Source organism: Bubalus bubalis, chromosome 18 (genome assembly GCF_019923935.1).
Source record: "Bubalus bubalis isolate 160015118507 breed Murrah chromosome 18, NDDB_SH_1, whole genome shotgun sequence".
NCBI classification, from domain to species: domain Eukaryota; kingdom Metazoa; phylum Chordata; class Mammalia; order Artiodactyla; family Bovidae; genus Bubalus; species Bubalus bubalis.
In genome coordinates, this window is record NC_059174.1 from 13433923 (window position 1) to 13450276 (window position 16354).

Sequence of the window (16354 nt, forward strand, 5' to 3'; positions counted from 1 at the left end):
GGTGCTGAATGCTCTCATAAGGTGGCCTGGGGCCTTGCCTCTTAGGGAAGGCAGGCTCCTGGCAGCCTCTGAGCTGGACTGAGTCCTGTTAGCCGCGGCTGCCCCCTGCAGGCTGCTGTGGAAACAGCCGTGCCGGCCAAGCTGTGAGGCCTTTCCAGGGCTTGGTGAGTGGCTACCCAGCCCTCCGGGCTGCTCGGCTCCTCTCTCCTGGAAAAGGGCCCTCCCACTCAGACAGGCTGGTGCAGGGAGGCCCAAAAGAGCAGGCACACCCCAGGGGACCACTCAGGAGCCCCAAGGAGGCAGGGGGCACCATGGAAACCAGCTGGCCACAGCTGCCCACCTGGTATGGCTTCTCTCTGGTCCCCATGCCCAGCTGCGGAACCCAGGTGTCTTAAGATGGGGCCGCGCAGAGGCGCTCAGGAGGATAAGACTGGGGAGGTGGAGGGAGGTCTTTGCAGAGGCACGGCCGTTGTGGCCTGGAGCTGCGGGCTGCCGCGTCACAGCTGCCCTCCCCCACAGATGAAGCCCTCTGGTGCAGGCTCACCAGGCCGGTGCCTGCAGGTGGACAGCTGAAAGTGCTCCTGGTGGCCAAGCCCCCCAGCAACCCCAGCCACCCTGTGAAGAAGGAGCCAGCAGAGCCCGAGAGCCCAGCCCCCTCCCACCCCGACATCCAGCTCCTGCCCCAGCAGGCTGGCATGGCATCCATCCTCGCAACCGCGGTCGTCAACAGTGAGTAACCCACTGCCACCCGGCCCCCGCTAGACTGCAAGGGGTCCCCAGCTTAAGATCTGCAGGGACCAGTCACCTGGTCTGTTAGCTGACCAGAGGAGGGCATGTGCTCCAGGGGCCTGGCAGTGGGGTTCGGGGGGAGCCCCAGGATGCAGCCCATGGGTGAGGGGGCTTTTCACCCGGCATGCCTGGCACACACAGGTTCTTCAGCCCCTACTTGGCCAGCAATCGGAGCAGCCTCGTGGGGCTGGGGTGGGGGTCTCTGATGCGCCCACCCTGGGGGCCTAGCAGCAGCCCTGCCCTCACCCACTAGGTACTGGCCCCACCCCTACCTCCCAGTTGCGAGGGACACAGCTGTGTCCTCTAGGACAAAGCCACCGGTAAGACCAGCTGGAGCAGAGGGACCCTCCCCACGACCAGCAGAGGGTCTGGACTTGCTTATTCCTCAAATCCTTGTTTGATGTCCACGCCAGACCAAGCAGTGGAGGGACCTGCCTGTGTTGAGGGAACCACCACCACTCCCAGGGCTAAGGCAGGTAGCCACGGGCAGGTTCACGATGGGAGAAAAGCTGTGACGTGGGCACTGGCCAGGGCTGCCTCAGTCCGGGTGCCTGGGAGACCCGCAGACCAGGGAGGGCAGCCAGGCGGACGGCCCAGCAAGACCTTGGCCAGAGCAAGACTCCGAGGGTGGTCCCATGTGAGGGCTGGGGTCCCTTCTGAGACATGACCCCAGCAGAAGGCTTTCAGGCAGCAATGTGTGTGCAGTCGCTAAGTCAGGGATCCAATGTAGTTCTAAAACCGCAGGGCTGTTAGGTGGAGAAGAGTAGCCTTTTTCTTAAGCAGGTTAAATGTGATGGTGACCTGCAGCCAGTGGAGGGACCGAGGCAGACTGGAGAGGCGTGGGAGCCCAAAGGCCCGCTGGGGGAGGAGGCAGCAGCGCGAGGCCAGGGCATCACAGGCAGGGAGGAGGGCCCAGCCAGCAGCCTGTTGGGCACTAAGTGGACAGGTGCTGGGACTCAGGGTGTAGTCAGAGTGGGGAGCTCTGGGCGGGATGAGGCCCCAGGGAGAGACAGGATCTGCGGGCACTGGAAGGGACACCATGACCCAAACAGTTGCAGCCAAGTGAGGCGGGTGTCACCAGAAGGGAGGGGGACAAGCACAGGCAGGAGGCCCGTGCCCAGAGCCTGTGTGGAAGGACTGTACTCGACAGGGCAAGGCCACCGCCCCAGGGAGAACGGGTCCTGCAGGGGGCTCAGGGCAGTGGTGAGTACAGAGGGGTCTTATCTAAACAAAGTTTCAGGAAAGAGGGAGGCTGAATGGAAGGGTCTCTAAGGGGCCAGGATGGCCACTGCACCAGGGCAGGAAATGGCATCCGTTGCCTAGCAAGGCCTGTCTCCCCTCTGTTCAAGGGGAGCCTGCCAGGAGCCCCAGTGCTGGAGGACTTCCTCTCGAGCCAGCCCAGAGGCAGCCTCTCTGGGCCTCGGTTTCCCTCCCCTTGAGTTTGATGTTTCATCTGTGAGGCCATGGTGGGCTCGCTATCAAGTTTACACCAACCCCACCCCAGCCTCAAGTGGGTCTCCAGCTGGTGGTCTAGAACGGCCCTCAGACCCTGAGCTCCAAAGTCAATCAGACCCAGTTTAATTCCTGAGACTCCAGCACTGGGAGCCTCAGTTTTCTCACCTGTGACAGGAGTGGAGCTAATGCCTGTCTCGAGGTGTCTGTGCAGGTCACAGGGCTGCGTCCAGCCAGGACTCGGGTCACCTTGGGTCAGTGGGACTGTGACCATCCTCGCTGTTTCAGGGCTAGGGCTCACCTGAGACTCCAAGGTTCCCACCCCCTCCCCGTGCCACAGCCAGACCCCCATCCCCCAGCACTGAGCTTGCAGATACCAAAAGCCCACCGCTGGCCCTAGAGATCTGGATCCCAGCTCCAGGCCTCCGCTAGTAAGAGAACAGAGCTGCCCTGAGGCCCCCAAATAAAAGGGAAACTTGAAAACCAGCGGTAACACAGTGGGAAGGTTGGGGCCAGAAAAACTGCAGATACTGGGCATGAGGGGACGACCTCACCCCACAGACAGGTACTTAATTCCTTAGAGCAGGGCTCCCCAATCTCTGGGATCTAATGCCTGATGATGTGAGATGGAGCTGATGTTAACAGTAGAAATAAAGTGCACAATAAATGTAATGCATTTAAATTATCCCAAAACCATCCCCACTCCACGCCCGTCTGGAAAAATTGTCTTCTATGAAGCTGGCCCCTGGTGCCAAACAGGTTGGGGACTGCTGGTTTAGAGGCGGCAGAAGGTGGAAGCTTGGCAGCACCCACGGGCGGTGGAGAGGCCGCTACTTCTAAAGTAACTGCCAACCAGCGGGGCGAGGAGCACATCCTAACCCACGCAAGTTAAAACCCCAAGAAGGGGTCCCAGGCCCCTCCACCCCACATCAAGGTCAGGACACAGAACAAAGCCTCCCCCTCCCTGGGTTCAGCCGCAGAGCAGGGCAGAAATGACAGGACATTCCTCAAGGATCTCTGGGAACCAGAGGGCTGCTGAAGCGCCCATCAGAGAAACCCTCACCAGTTGGCAGGTCTACCCCCACAGGCCACACTCCCATAAACCAGAAACGCAGAGGCAGCCCACACGGCTAAGTGTGGTGAGTCAGCAAAGTCTGACCAGTAACACACGGAGCCATCAGGTGGGGGGTGTATTTGACTTGGACACTCTTGGTTCCCCGCAGCTCCTGGCCTCCACCCGCCCCCAGCGCTTGGGGACACGTGCACCTGGATGCCCACCCACCTGTCTCCTCCTCCTCCGTGGGCACCCGGCTCCAGGCCGTCCCCCATGTCCTGTCATCCCCACTGACCACACTCCTTCCGTGGGCACCCACGAGACCCCAGCGTCTCCTTCTGGAGCTCACTGTTGGAAAGCAGTGCAGGGCTGTCCTGGGGGACCCCATCCACGTGTCCCCATGGCATCCTGGAGATCCACAGAAAGGGGACACAGCGTCACCAAGGGACACCTGAGAAGGCACAGCCCAGGTCACAGGCCTCGCTCCCCTGAGCTGGAGGACCCCGCGGCACAGCCCTCATGTTGCAGAGGGCCATGCCTGCCCTGGGTGGGAGGTGGCCACACTGCTGCCGGGGCACCCCCTCAGGCTGGGTCCGACTCTCCCCTGCCTTCTCGTCCCCTCAGAAGACATCTTTCCCTGCAAAGACTGTGGCATCTGGTACCGTAGCGAGCGGAACCTGCAAGCCCACCTCCTCTACTACTGTGCCAGCCGCCAGGGTGCCGGCTCCCCTGCCGTGGCCACCCCGGATGAGAAGCCCAAGGAGACCTACCCCAACGAGCGGGTCTGCCCCTTCCCCCAGTGCCGCAAAAGCTGCCCCAGCGCCAGCTCCCTGGAGATCCACATGCGTAGCCATAGTGGTGAGCACCACCCGCCCACCCCCCCACGGTGTCCTCCCACCCAGGCTCACCGTGCCTGTCCTGGGGTTGCACGCCAGCCACGGGTGTGCCTGGGTGGTCCTTTTTACCACTCCCTGCTGCCTCCCACGGACCCCAGGGTCCTGGGAGGCAAGAGCCGAGGGGTCTCTGGCCAGTGAGGCTCCCTCACCAGGCCTGTGTTCCAGGAGAGCGCCCCTTCGTGTGTCTCATCTGCCTGTCCGCCTTCACCACCAAGGCCAACTGTGAGCGGCACCTCAAGGTGCACACAGACACGCTGACCGGTAAGCAGGGTGGGGATGGAGGCCGTGGTTAGGGTTGGTGGGGCCCAGCTGCCCAGGGCCCTGACTCCACGGCCCTCCTGCAGGAGTCTGCCACAGCTGCGGCTTCATCTCCACCACAAGGGACATCCTCTACAGCCACCTGGTGACCAACCACATGGTCTGCCAGCCAGGCTCTAAGGCTGAGATCTGTTCACCAGGGACAGGCCACCCCACTGCCAAGCTCCCCGCAGGTGAGCCCCTGGGAACCAGGAAGAGGGGTGGCGGTTTCAGACTCGGTTCTGTACCACGTCTGCCCAGCCCCATTCCCCCTTCCCACCCTCCCCACTTCAGGTCTGCCCCAGGCAGGTCCTGCTCCAGCCCTGACAGGTGGCCTCTGGGCTCTCCCCACAGACAGTCTGGCCGCCTTCCAGCAGCACACGGCACTGCATGGCCCCCTGGCCTCTGCCGACCTAGGCCTGGCGCCCACCCCCTCACCAGGAGTGGACAGGAAGGCCCTGGCCGAGGCCACCAACGGAGAGGCTAGAGCGGCTCCCCAGAACGGGGGCGGCGGCGAGCCCCCAGCGGCCCCCAGGAGCATCAAGGTGGAGGCAGCAGAGGAGCCCGAGGCAGAGCCAGGGCCTCTCGCCCCTTCACGAACGCCGTCACCACCCAGCCCCGGCCCCGCACGGGTGAAAGCAGAGCTCTCCAGCCCCACACCCGGCTCCAGCCCAGGGCCCAGCGCACTGTTCCTGCCGCACCTGCCCGCGGCGCCACCGGCCTCCGAGATCCTGGCCAAGATGTCCGAGCTGGTGCACAGCCGGCTGCAGGCGGGTACGGGGTTGGGCGCGCCGGCAGGCCTCTTCGCGGGGGCCCCCAAGGGCGCCACGTGCTTCGAGTGCGACATCACCTTCAACAACGTGAACAACTTCTACGTGCACAAGCGCCTCTACTGCTCTGGCCGCCGGCCGCCCGACGACGTGTCCCCAGCCCGCCGGCCCAAGGCGGCCCCCGCCCCGCCTCGCGTGCCCCCTGCCCCGCCATCCTCGGAGGCCGAGGCGCCACGCTCGTCGCCGGGTCCCGGGGCACGCGAGGACGAGGCGGGGAGCGCAGCCACGCCCGAGGCAGACGCTGACGCGAGCGGCCGGGGCAGCGAGGGCAGCCCTAGCCCGGGCAGCGGGGCGGATGAGGACGACGACCCCCGCCGGACGCTGTGCGAGGCCTGCAACATCCGCTTCAGCCGCCACGAGACCTACACGGTGCACAAGCGTTACTACTGCGCCTCCCGCCACGACCCGCCGCCGCGCCGCCCAGCACCAGCCGGGACACCTGCGCCCTCGGCGCCGCCAGTGCGCACGCGCAGGCGCCGCAAGCTCTATGAGTTGCACGCGGCCGGGCCTGCCCCGCCCTTAGCCGGACCTGCCCCGCCCCTGACCGGACCCGCCCCTCCCTCCGCGCCAGGCTCCGCCCCTACGCCACCCGGACCTGCCCCAACGCCGCCCGCATCGCCGCGGCCCGGAAGCGGAAGTGGAGGCGGAAGTGGCCCGGAAGCGGCCGAAGGCCCTATCGACCTAAGTAAGAAGCCTCGACGCCAGGCTCCAGCAGCCGCCCCCGGCCCTGCGCCTGGCCTGGCGGCCCTGGCCGATTACCACGAGTGCACGGCTTGCCGCGTGAGCTTCCACAGCCTCGAGGCCTACCTGGCGCACAAAAAGTTCTCGTGCCCCGCCGCTCCGCGCCGCCTGCGTGCGGCCCCCGAGGACCCGCCCGCCGTCGTCTGCCCCTACTGCCCCCCGAACGGCGTGGTGCGCGGCGACCTCATCGAGCACTTCCGCTTGGCGCACGGCCTGCTGCTGGGCAAGCCCCTAGTTGGCCCAGGCGCGGAGGCCCGGACGCCCTCGCCCGCTGCTCCCCGCGATGGCCTCAACGGCCAGGACCTGCAGGAGCCGCCTGCCAGCAGCCCCCGGCCCGGCCCGCCCCCAGCCGCGTCCCCGGAGGCGGTGCCGACGCCCCCCTCGCATTCGGACAAGGGTGTGCAGACCCCCAGCCAGGGAGCGCCGGCCCCTGTGCCCAACGGCAACCACAGGTACTGCCGCCTGTGCAACATCAGGTTCAGCAGCCTGTCCACCTTCATCGCCCACAAAAAGTATTACTGCTCCTCCCACGCGGCCGAGCACGTGAAGTGAGCGCCTGGCTGCTGCTGCCCTGCAGGGGCCGGGGAAACCACGCACAGGCTTCGGCAGAGGGGCTGCAGGGGGCAGCGCCCGCCTGGACCTTGGCACTTAATAAAGAAGTTCAGTTTGCTGAGCACAGTGGTGGAGCAGCCTAGTTCTCTCTGAGCAGAGGGCCCTACGGGGTGGGCGCACATAGGACCAGCACCACCCCTGAGTACACACGGGCCACTGCAGGCCAGAGTCACATGGTTAGTGGCCTTAAGAGTTGGATCTCGCCCAGGGTCGGGCCTGATGGCACTGCTCCGGGCCCCTGGGGCACGGGGAGAGCAGGTGCTGGCCTTCCTGGTCCACTGCTGCCCTCCAAGATCCAGCCAGAAGCTCTCCTTTGGGCACCAGATGCCAAAGAGAAGAGCTTCATCCTGGCCAGCTCACAGCTCTTCCACCTGCTCAATGCTGATCGCTGGATGCCACCTGTCTGGTCACAGGCCACCGAGGCATCCAGGGATGGGAGCACCTTGCTTGCCAAGGCCTATGGGGGCAGAAGGGAGATGGGCAGCCAATTCCCCAAGCCCACAGTGCTCCGTGAGAAGAGCCAGCTCTTGGACTGGAGGCAGCAGGCACCTGTGGTCCTGCAGTGGGCACGAGGTTGGGGCCACCCCACTCCCAGTCTGTCCTGCTGGTGCTGTGGGGGCTGCATGCACCATGGCTGACCATGACCTGGCCCAAACCCAAGCAAGGCATCCAGCTGTGGTCTTGGCACTTGGCAGCTGGGTGTCGTGGGCTTCCTCCAGCCTGGTGTCCCTTGATTTGAGGTACACAATGTCTTTTTCAAATACAACATACCTGGTTGCTGCTGCTGCTAAGTCGCTTCAGTCGTGTCCGACTGTGCGACCCCATAGACGGCAGCCCACCAGGATCCCCCATCCCTGGGATTCTCCAGGCAAGAACACTGGAGTGGGTTGCCATTTCCTTCTCCAATGCATGAAAGTGAAAAGTGAAAGTGAAGTTGCTCAGACCTGGTAGCCTACTGCCAGAAAAAAAAAGGCCTTTTTCTTCCTCCAAATATCTGAAAGGCTTCCTGCCACACACCCAGACTCACTCTCCTGCCCAAGGCAAGTTCCATCCCACCCAGTCCTCAGTGGTGGAAGACCGAGGAACCTGTGTCAGGACAAGAAGAGCCCCCTCCCGCTTGCTCTTGGCTGACCCTTAGTACTAGGGTGTGACCAGAGTTGCTGGTCAGGGCCCCCGGGGAGCCAGCTAGCTTCCTGGCAGATGTCCCCCTTATGAAGACCATCCCACCCCTGCCCTCCCAGGCTGGGGAAGGGGAGGCCCAGCACCTCATTTGCACCGACTTTGGAGGCTCCACCTCTGAGTGGGACCACGTGAGGCAGAGGCCATTAAACCTCAGGCAGGGTAAATGTCCCTGTGTGCTGATGAGCACAGATGCTCAAAGCAGGAGGATGGGGTCAGCGTCTTCCACCCTCCCACCCCTCACTGCACGAGTGGAAGACAGCACCACTTGGAAAAGGGCCTCAGGGTCCACGCCCACAGATTGAGTGCGGTGCGCTGCAGGATCCTGGAGCCCGTCCTGAGGGCCCAGAGCCGACCTCCGACCCCGCCCCAGGCCTGAACTGCTGACCAGGCCAAGCTCTCTGCCCAGCCAAGGTCCCCAGTGCTGAGCCCACCCAGCCTCCTAGGACCACCCCATTGCCCACACCTTGCCTCGAGCCACCCCCATCTCCCTGAGAACTTGCCACCACAGTCGCAAGTGCCACCAGGGACACCAGTCTCCAGGAGCCACGATGCTCCCAAACAACCCCAGCTGTGAGGGCTCAGGGCCACCACCCCCAGTCGCAGCTCTCCATTCACCCTCATGGGCGGGCACGTGAGTTCCCATGGCCCTACCTCTCTCCAGCCCAGCCATGCCCCTTGGCCCGACCTGTGCACCCACTACGTGGCCCTCAAGGGCCCTGACTCATCCAAGACTGAATTCTCGCCCCTACGTCTTCTTCCCACACCTGCGCATTCACAGACCTGCAGTGGCGCCCTCATCTACTCACACCTCACTGTCGAAGCAACTGTGATTCCACCAAACCCACCTCTGCCCGTTCTGGCCCCCAGGTTGCCTCGGCTCTCCCCCAGCCACCAATTCCAAACATTTCAGCTGCTAGGGACAGGTGCCTCCAGCCGTAACCCCATCTGATGGACTGGCCACTTCCCCGGCCAGCACCCACCGCCCCTCACTGCCAGGACGAGTGGCTGGGAGACCAGATGGCGGCACACCCGGCTTCAGGCCTTCGGGGCTCCTGCTGCAAAGAGGTAGCCGCCAGGCCATCCCCCAAAGCCCTGTTCACGCTGCTCCAGCCCTTCCTCACCATCTGTTCCTGCGAAGGGCTGCTCCTGTCATGCGGCTTAGAGACCTTCCCTGACCCTGCATCCTAACACCTGGTCCTCTCCGCAGAACGGCGGTCACTCTTGGGATCTCCTGGTTTTATTTTCTTACCTCCTTCCCCCGCCCCCACCAGCCTGACCTGCCTTGACCACTACCTCTTGGGCACCTGGCCTTGGGGAGGAGCACGTGATCAGACAAGCTGGGGGAGTGAAAGGACCGGAAGGGAAAAGAGCACTCCCCACCACCTCACAGCCTCCACAAAGCCGGCCTTGCCTGTCCATCGCCTGTTCTCCCACCTTTGGGCACCCCTCCACATTGAGCCAGTTTCACCCCCGAGGCCCGATCTGACCAGACGACACTGCATACACAGTATGCACAGCGTGTTGTCCACATTCAAGGCCACAGGCCACCCTCAGCTCCTCCTAACTGGGCCGCCCACCCAGAGTCGTGTGTGCAAACCTCACCCAGGTCGTTGCTCTCCACAGCCCTGGGCACCCCGGGGCCAGTGCTGCCTGCACACCTCTGGGGACAGCCTGGCACCAGGAATCACTGCCTATGGACGTTTCTGGCACTAGGGGTCAGCAGCGACTCATTTACGTGGGCCAGCAGGCCAGGTGACAGGAGCTCTGCTGGCCAGGCTGCCCTGTCTCCTGAAGGGTGGGCGGCGGCGGTGAGTCCCAGCACAAAGGGAATGGAGAACAGGCAGCGCACAGCTCGCAGCCACAAGTCTGGAGCTGCACGGTCCCCACAGAAGGGGAAGCAGCTACAGAGGGGACTGGCCGGCACGGGAGCAGCCCGGAGGGTTTGGCCCTGCGTGTCGGGGTGCGTGGGAGAAGGTGGGAGTCCCCAGGCAGAGCCCCAGCAGTATCCCTGGAGGTACAGCCTTGCCCCCACCGCTGTCCTCAGGAGGGACATGGCCGGCCATACTCAAGCTGGTGCGGGGAGCCCCACAGCTTAGTGCACACACGGCCGCCATCCACAACCCGGCTTCCCCTGACCCCTGCCCAGCCTCGCTCACAGGCCTACCCTCGCCTGGCTCACACCGGCAGCAGCTGAGAGCATGGACCACGGGCCTCCCAGCCGCCCCAGGGACCACTTAGGAGGGAGTTTCTCTGGGACAGCTCCTAGTTCCCATGAGCACTCTTCTCCAGGATGGCCATATCCCATCACCCAAGCCGGTGGAGCCCCTGACTGGCTGAACAGGCCAGGGCCTGGGAATCAGCACTGATCAGCTGCCAGCACATTGTTCTCTGGCAAGTTTGAGAAATGCCTGCAGGGCAGGTGCACCAGTCTTCGCGCCTCTCTGATCAGCCCAATGGGTGCGGGACGGCCCTGCCGAGGGGCCTCTCTGCTGGTGCAGGACGCAGCTAGGAGGGGCCGGGCCCAGACCTCCACCCTTCAGAAGGGCAGGTGACTGGGATTCTGCGGGGTCCTGTTCACTAGGGGCTTGCAGGTTGGAACCACGCCCAGTGGCAGTCCTGGATGGAGGTCCCCAGCAGCATCCAGAGAAGGGACCCTTCTCTGATGTGCTTGCGGTCTGACCCTCCCTCAGGGAGCACCCGGGCCCGCGGCCCCTCTGCTGCCACACAGCTGTCACTGCCACACTCCGCCCTGACCCTGTGGGAGAGACAGACAGCATCCCCCCGCCTGCCCCCGGTGCACAGGGTCCCCCCCGGCCTGCCCTGGTGCACAGCGGCATGAGACCTAAAGGCCCAACAGCATCAGCCTGAGCACTGGCTCCCCGTGCCTCTAAAAATCCCAGGAGGTGCGCAAGCCCCTCCCCACACATGCGCACGCCCACATGGGCAGCCCAGATGCTGTGTTTGGGGGCAGGGGGTGGCCAGGGTCCTGTGCTACTCTGTTGTGGGGGCCGCCTCCTCCCGGGGAGGCTGACCATGGCACCTGCAGAGGGAGACAACAGGGACTTAGAAACAGAAACTCGAGATTCAGACATGTCTGGAGATTCAAAATAGTGCAGGACTTTGCACAGTAGGCCAGGGACAAGTCCAACTAGGTGTCATGACACCAGCTCATCACCTCCGAGATGGGGCCACCAGCCAGTATTTCCAAGGGCTCCAAAATGCAGAGCCTTTAAAAGACCCCCAGAGACTGAGGACCAAATTCTGGAGAGACACACGAGGGTGACCCGTCCCTACCCAGGACCCCCACCCAGCTCCGGGAGAATCTAAGCAAAGGCCGCTGCCAGGAGGCCCCGGGCTCCACAAGGCTCCTCAGGACGCAGAGCCAAACCCCAGGGCACCAGCCACACAGGCTTGGGAGGGGTCCTCCCCTGCAGACACAGCGCCCGGTCCTCCACCAGGGGCGTTGCCACTCGGACGCAAGGAAGCCAGTGGGAGACACTGAACGAGGCCCGACTCCCCGTCAGGCTGTGTGTCACGTCTCTGGCCGTGGCAGCCCCTGACGGCCCTGGTTCCACCCGCAGTCTGAGGAGGCCCCCAAGAATTCCAGAAGCCCCTTCGTGACTCCCGGGTCCACCTTTTTTTTTTTCCAGTAAAGCCTGATTCTGGTTCTCACTAGCACCAGACTCTGGTGCTCACTACAGCCTCGCTCTGCTGCTCACTATAGCCTGACTGGTCCTCACAAAGCCTGACACTGCTCATTATGAAAGCCTGAGTCTAGTCCTCACTAAAGGCAGAATCTGGGACTCAATTAAGCCTGAGGCTGCTTTTTAATATAGCCTGACTCTGTTCCCCACTAAAACCTGACTCTGGCCCTCACTATAGCCTAACTCTGGTGCTCACTACAGTCTGAATCTGGTCGTTAATAAAGCCTAACTTTACTCTTCACAAACCTTAACTTTACTTTTCATAAACCCTGACACTGCTCCTGCTGCTGCTGCTAAGTCGCTTCAGTCGTGTCTGACTCTGTGAGACCCCAGAGATGGCAGCCCACAAGGCTCCCCTGTCCCTGGGATTCTCCAGGCAAGAACACTGGAGTGGGTTGCCATTTCCTTCTCCAATGCTTGAAAGTGAAAAGTGCAAGTGAAGTCGCTCAGTCGTGTCCGACTCCTAGCGACCCCACGGACTGCAGCCTACCAGGCTCCTCTGTCCATGGGATTTTCCAGGCAAGAGTACTGGAGTGGGGTGCCATGGTCTCCACTAAACCCTGACTCTACCTCACTAAAGCTTGACTCTGGTCCCCACTACAGCCTGACACTGCTGCTTACTGGAGCCTGATTCTGGTCCTCCCTATAGTGGGTCCAGCTCTCAGAATTCTACCATCATCAGCCCTCTGATCAGACTCACAGCAAGAAATACAGCTGAGACTGCCAATCTGTCCAAGAATGCTGAGGAATGAAGCCTGTTCCCTAGGAGGCTGTTGCGTCCTAACCCCCAGAACCTCTGCCTGTTTCCCTCCAGGGTGAAGGGGCTTCTCAAGGTGCTGCTGACCTAATGACCTCGAGATGGAGAGGCCACGCCAAGGGGACAGGATGCACAAGGAGCAGGGCCAGCCGGCAGGGCAGACTGATCCAGGCAGGCAGAAGAGCAAGCCCCTGGACCCTGAGAAGGACCACCACCCACAGCCTGTGCGTCAGGTCTGGACCTGGGCGTGCCCGGGCTCAGCCCTCTCCCCAGGGGTTCCCTGAGCTACGTCTCTAACCTGCGGTGGGCAGAGCTCAGTCCCAGGGCCAGGAGCAGAGCAGCTTGAGCTCACCTTTCAGGACACTCCTGCCACCCAGCAGACAACAGGTGGGAGGGAACAAGGACACACACACACTCCTGTGCTCTTACACTAGCAGCTCTGAGGGTTCGCCAGGGAACCCACGGGCGCCCCCACCCCTTCCAGAGGGCCAGCAGGGCCCTCCTCACCAAAGTTGTACGAGTTGTGGCAGGAAAGCCAAGGCGGCCGTGACAAGTGAACCTCAGGACTGACCTAGCGCCTCCCACCCCACCTCTCAAGAAAGCAACAAAAACCAGTTTCAACTAAGAATGTCCCTGATGGAGCAGTAAAAAAAACATTAAGTCTATCAAATCTCACCCGCTGAGCACTGTCTCCTCAACATTCTGTGTGAGGACAGAGGAAGAGTGAGCTGGTAGCTCCGAGGAGAACCCTGGAGGACAGAGTCCCCAAGATGGACCCCCTGATGATTCCAGGGAACACTGTTGGCTGGAAGACTGGATGCTGGGCATGTGATTCCCAAAAACGGAGCAATCAGCCTGTCTTGTGGGGAAAACCCATGAGCATTTGTTGCCAGGGTTAAAACTGGAGCTCTGATGTGGAAATCAGAAGTTGTGCCCATCACTGTCAGCTTGACAGCTTCTCAATATTTAAAGACTATTTGAAGAGACTGGTGGTGATTTTAATGATAGGGAATTTTCTAGGTTGCGAGATGAAAGGTGCTGGTCTTCGGAGGCCACCTGACTCTAACAGTGATGGGGGGTCTCACAGAACCACCAAAAAGATGCGCTCACCAGAGGAAGTGGACTCCAGATGTAGGGCGGGCGCTGAGCCTAACCACCGAATGCCCTACCCTAGAATGCAGAGACAAGGTGTGTTTAAAGTGAGCCAGGAGACAGCACGGTCAGCACAGAACTCTACACGCAGCAAGAACATCCTTCAGGGACGGTGATGGAAGCGTCACTGGAAGACACACAGAAGTGGAGAGTGACGTTCCCAGCGCTGCAGGGACTCCACACCAGTGGGACCTGCGTCCACAGGAGGAGAGGAGCACACGGAGATTCAGGAACCCTGTCCTTCTGGCCTTAAACTTTCTAAAAGTCAAACTCAAAACTAACAGGGAGGTCTCAGGGTTTATAACATACGGAGAGGTGAAACTGCATTCACTGAGTACAAATCATCCCAACTGAAACGGCAGAAAGCTCACAACAGGACACTGTGGTGAAGGGGGGACACAGCACCCCGAGGAGACCCGAAACCACCGAGGGTCTCCTGAGCAGGGGCCCCGTCACGTCTCAGCCTTACTTCCAGAGCATCCGTCCGTCTGTCCCCACGGATGCTGACCGCACACTTGCAGCCTCAGTCCCAGGGCCCCGGGACCATCCCGTTGTATAGACGAGGGACCGCAGCCCAGGGAGGGGGACACCCGCACGGAAACCACACCCAGCTGCAGTCTTCCCGCCGCTGCCACATCACCTCTCCGGGAAGGGAGAAGTGCTCTCCCACAAAGGGCCCCTTGTGCCCAGCGCCGACATCTATAAAGGGCCCATTGGTGGCAGACCGTCTGCCTCCTCAGAGCAAAGGAGCCCTGTGTAAGCGCCTGGGAATTGCTTGGAGAGAGAAATGACCAGACCATCTAAGTATTAAGGCACTGAGTTCTGGAGCCTTGAGGAGTTGACGGGCGTTTGAGAAACTGCAGGACACCTGTTGGGATGCGAGATACGGAGGGGTCTGGAGGGGGCGGTGTCCTTGGATGGATGGTGGTCAAGCACTCTGCTCCCCGGGATGGGGCGGCTGTGCCAGGGCATGCATGCTCCCTGCAAGGACTGAGCCCCGGGGCTCTGGGAGGTGCAGCAGCCAGGGACAGGCACTCTGCACCCCCGGGTCGAGGGTGCCGCAGGAGGTGAGGAGGGGCCAGAGACAGTCAGCCTGGGAGAGGCGCTCTGCCTCTGCCTGCTTCCCACCTTGGTCCACTCCGCCCCACCACGGGCACCCCTCCCGAGGCTCTGGGGAGGGTCTGTCTTCCAGTGCCTTTAGGCCCTCTGCTTGCTCCCCAGGACGACTTGCCCCGAGGCGGGTGCTGCTTAGCCCTCTGAGCCCCGGGCTGTGGCCGCTCCCCTCAGACCCCTGCCTCTGCCCTCTCCCCTCAGTGTCTGTGTCTCTGCTTCTGTCTCTTCTAGGACCACCCTAACCCAGGGTGACAGCTGAAGGTAAGGTGTGAACCTTACCTTAATCACTTCTGCAAAGGTTCTTCTTCCAAGCAAGGGCTCAGCAGGAGGCTCCAGGCAGACATGAACTTGGAGGACACTGTCTGACCCGATGCCCAATGGCTCTGGGGAAACTGGCCTCCCTCCTCCCCAGAGCTCCTGAAGTGCCAGGATGGCCACCTTCCCACAACCCGGCCCCACGGGGTTGAGAACAGTTCAATTAATCCCCTCCCCTCTCCAGGCTCCACTGGTTTCCCTTGAGGGAAGTGCCCCGCAGGCAAGGAAGCTGAGGCCGGGCCAGGGGTCAGCTGTCTGAGGACCATGGTCGCCATGTGTCCCAGGCCTGTTCTCACGCTGGGCCCCAGGTGGGCTCCGATCCCAGTCTGGACCTCCTGGTTCCAAGTTCAGCCGCTTATGTGCTCTGCAGCAACCCTGACGGTGACCGTGGTATCAACCCTGAGACCCCAGGGGAGACTGGGGCACCCCTTTTTTCAGCCTGAGAGAGAAAAGCAGAGCTTGGTAAACAGGAAGAGCCACAGAGAGATGGAAAGTGGAGGGAGACGGCAGGGCGGGAACCAGGCCGGCGTGTCCACGTCATCTGTCCCCCTGGCTCTGTTCACAGCCCCCCACCTGCACCTAAGTGGGCGCCAAGCCTGCCTGCAAGTCCCCCCAGGCAATCTGCCCCCCACCTTCCTGCACCATTCGAGCGAGGGGGACACCTGGGGGAATCTCTCCTTGGAGATGACCACGCGGAGGGCACAGTGTCCTGGGAGTTGGCAGGGGGCTGGGCTGCTGGTCACACCTAGGGCCTGGGGGCGGCCCCCACCTGCAAGGCTGAGGATTTGCTGGCTGCCTCCCCCACCCTCCGAAGGGATGGCCGAGCCCCCCACCCTGCACCACCCAGGCCGCCCCGCACCCAAAGGACTGTGATCAGTCACCTTGGGACAGCCCTGGTGGTGGGGGTGAGGGGGACAACTGATTGTTGAGCAGCTTTATTGAGAAATAGGTCACGTGCCATACACGGAATCGCTCAACGGGTGTCCTTTTCCACCCAGCTTCTCTCAGGTGTGCCCAGGCTTCAGCCTATGTCAGCGCTTCAGTGCCTTTAAGGCCAAGTAGACTATCCCCCATGTGGATGGATGTGCTCTGCTCATTCATTAAGTGAAGCACACTTTTTAGCGGCGTGAACAGCGTGGCTGTGAACATCCACACACTTGCGTTTACGTGGACGTGTGCTTTCGTGTCTCTGGGCGGAGTGAGGGATGCTGGGTCAGTGCCAACTGGATCTCTAAGCTTTTGAGGGACCTGCGGCCCGGGCTCCACGTTTGACACCCACCCCCAGAACGAGAGGGCCTGCTTCCTCCTCCTCCTCCTCTTGGATGGACACTCGCTACCGTCCGACCTCCTGCTTAGCTGACCTCTATCCAGGTGTGGGCAGTGGCTGGCTGCCAGCTCACTTCCCTGTGGCTGATGCTGCTGAGCATCTTTTCCTGTCCTTGCTGGCCATTCCTGCATCT

At 62.2% G+C, this 16354-nt stretch overlaps 1 protein-coding gene across 4 annotated transcripts in view; it reads left to right on the plus strand.

Moving 5' to 3' along the window:
* The window catches only part of ZFPM1 (zinc finger protein, FOG family member 1), a 68585-nt gene extending 61852 nt beyond the window's left edge, over window positions 1-6733 (plus strand). For all 4 annotated transcript variants that reach the window (XM_044931152.1, XM_044931153.1, XM_025268519.2 and 1 more), the window contains exons 6-10: window positions 520-729; window positions 3920-4153; window positions 4357-4452; window positions 4536-4682; window positions 4843-6733. In XM_044931152.1, coding sequence (XP_044787087.1) covers window positions 520-729; window positions 3920-4153; window positions 4357-4452; window positions 4536-4682; window positions 4843-6611 — 2456 coding nt within the window. In that variant the 3' untranslated portion in view covers window positions 6612-6733. The remainder of the gene's footprint in view (window positions 1-519; window positions 730-3919; window positions 4154-4356; window positions 4453-4535; window positions 4683-4842) is intronic.
* Window positions 6734-16354: the final 9621 nt, after the last annotated feature.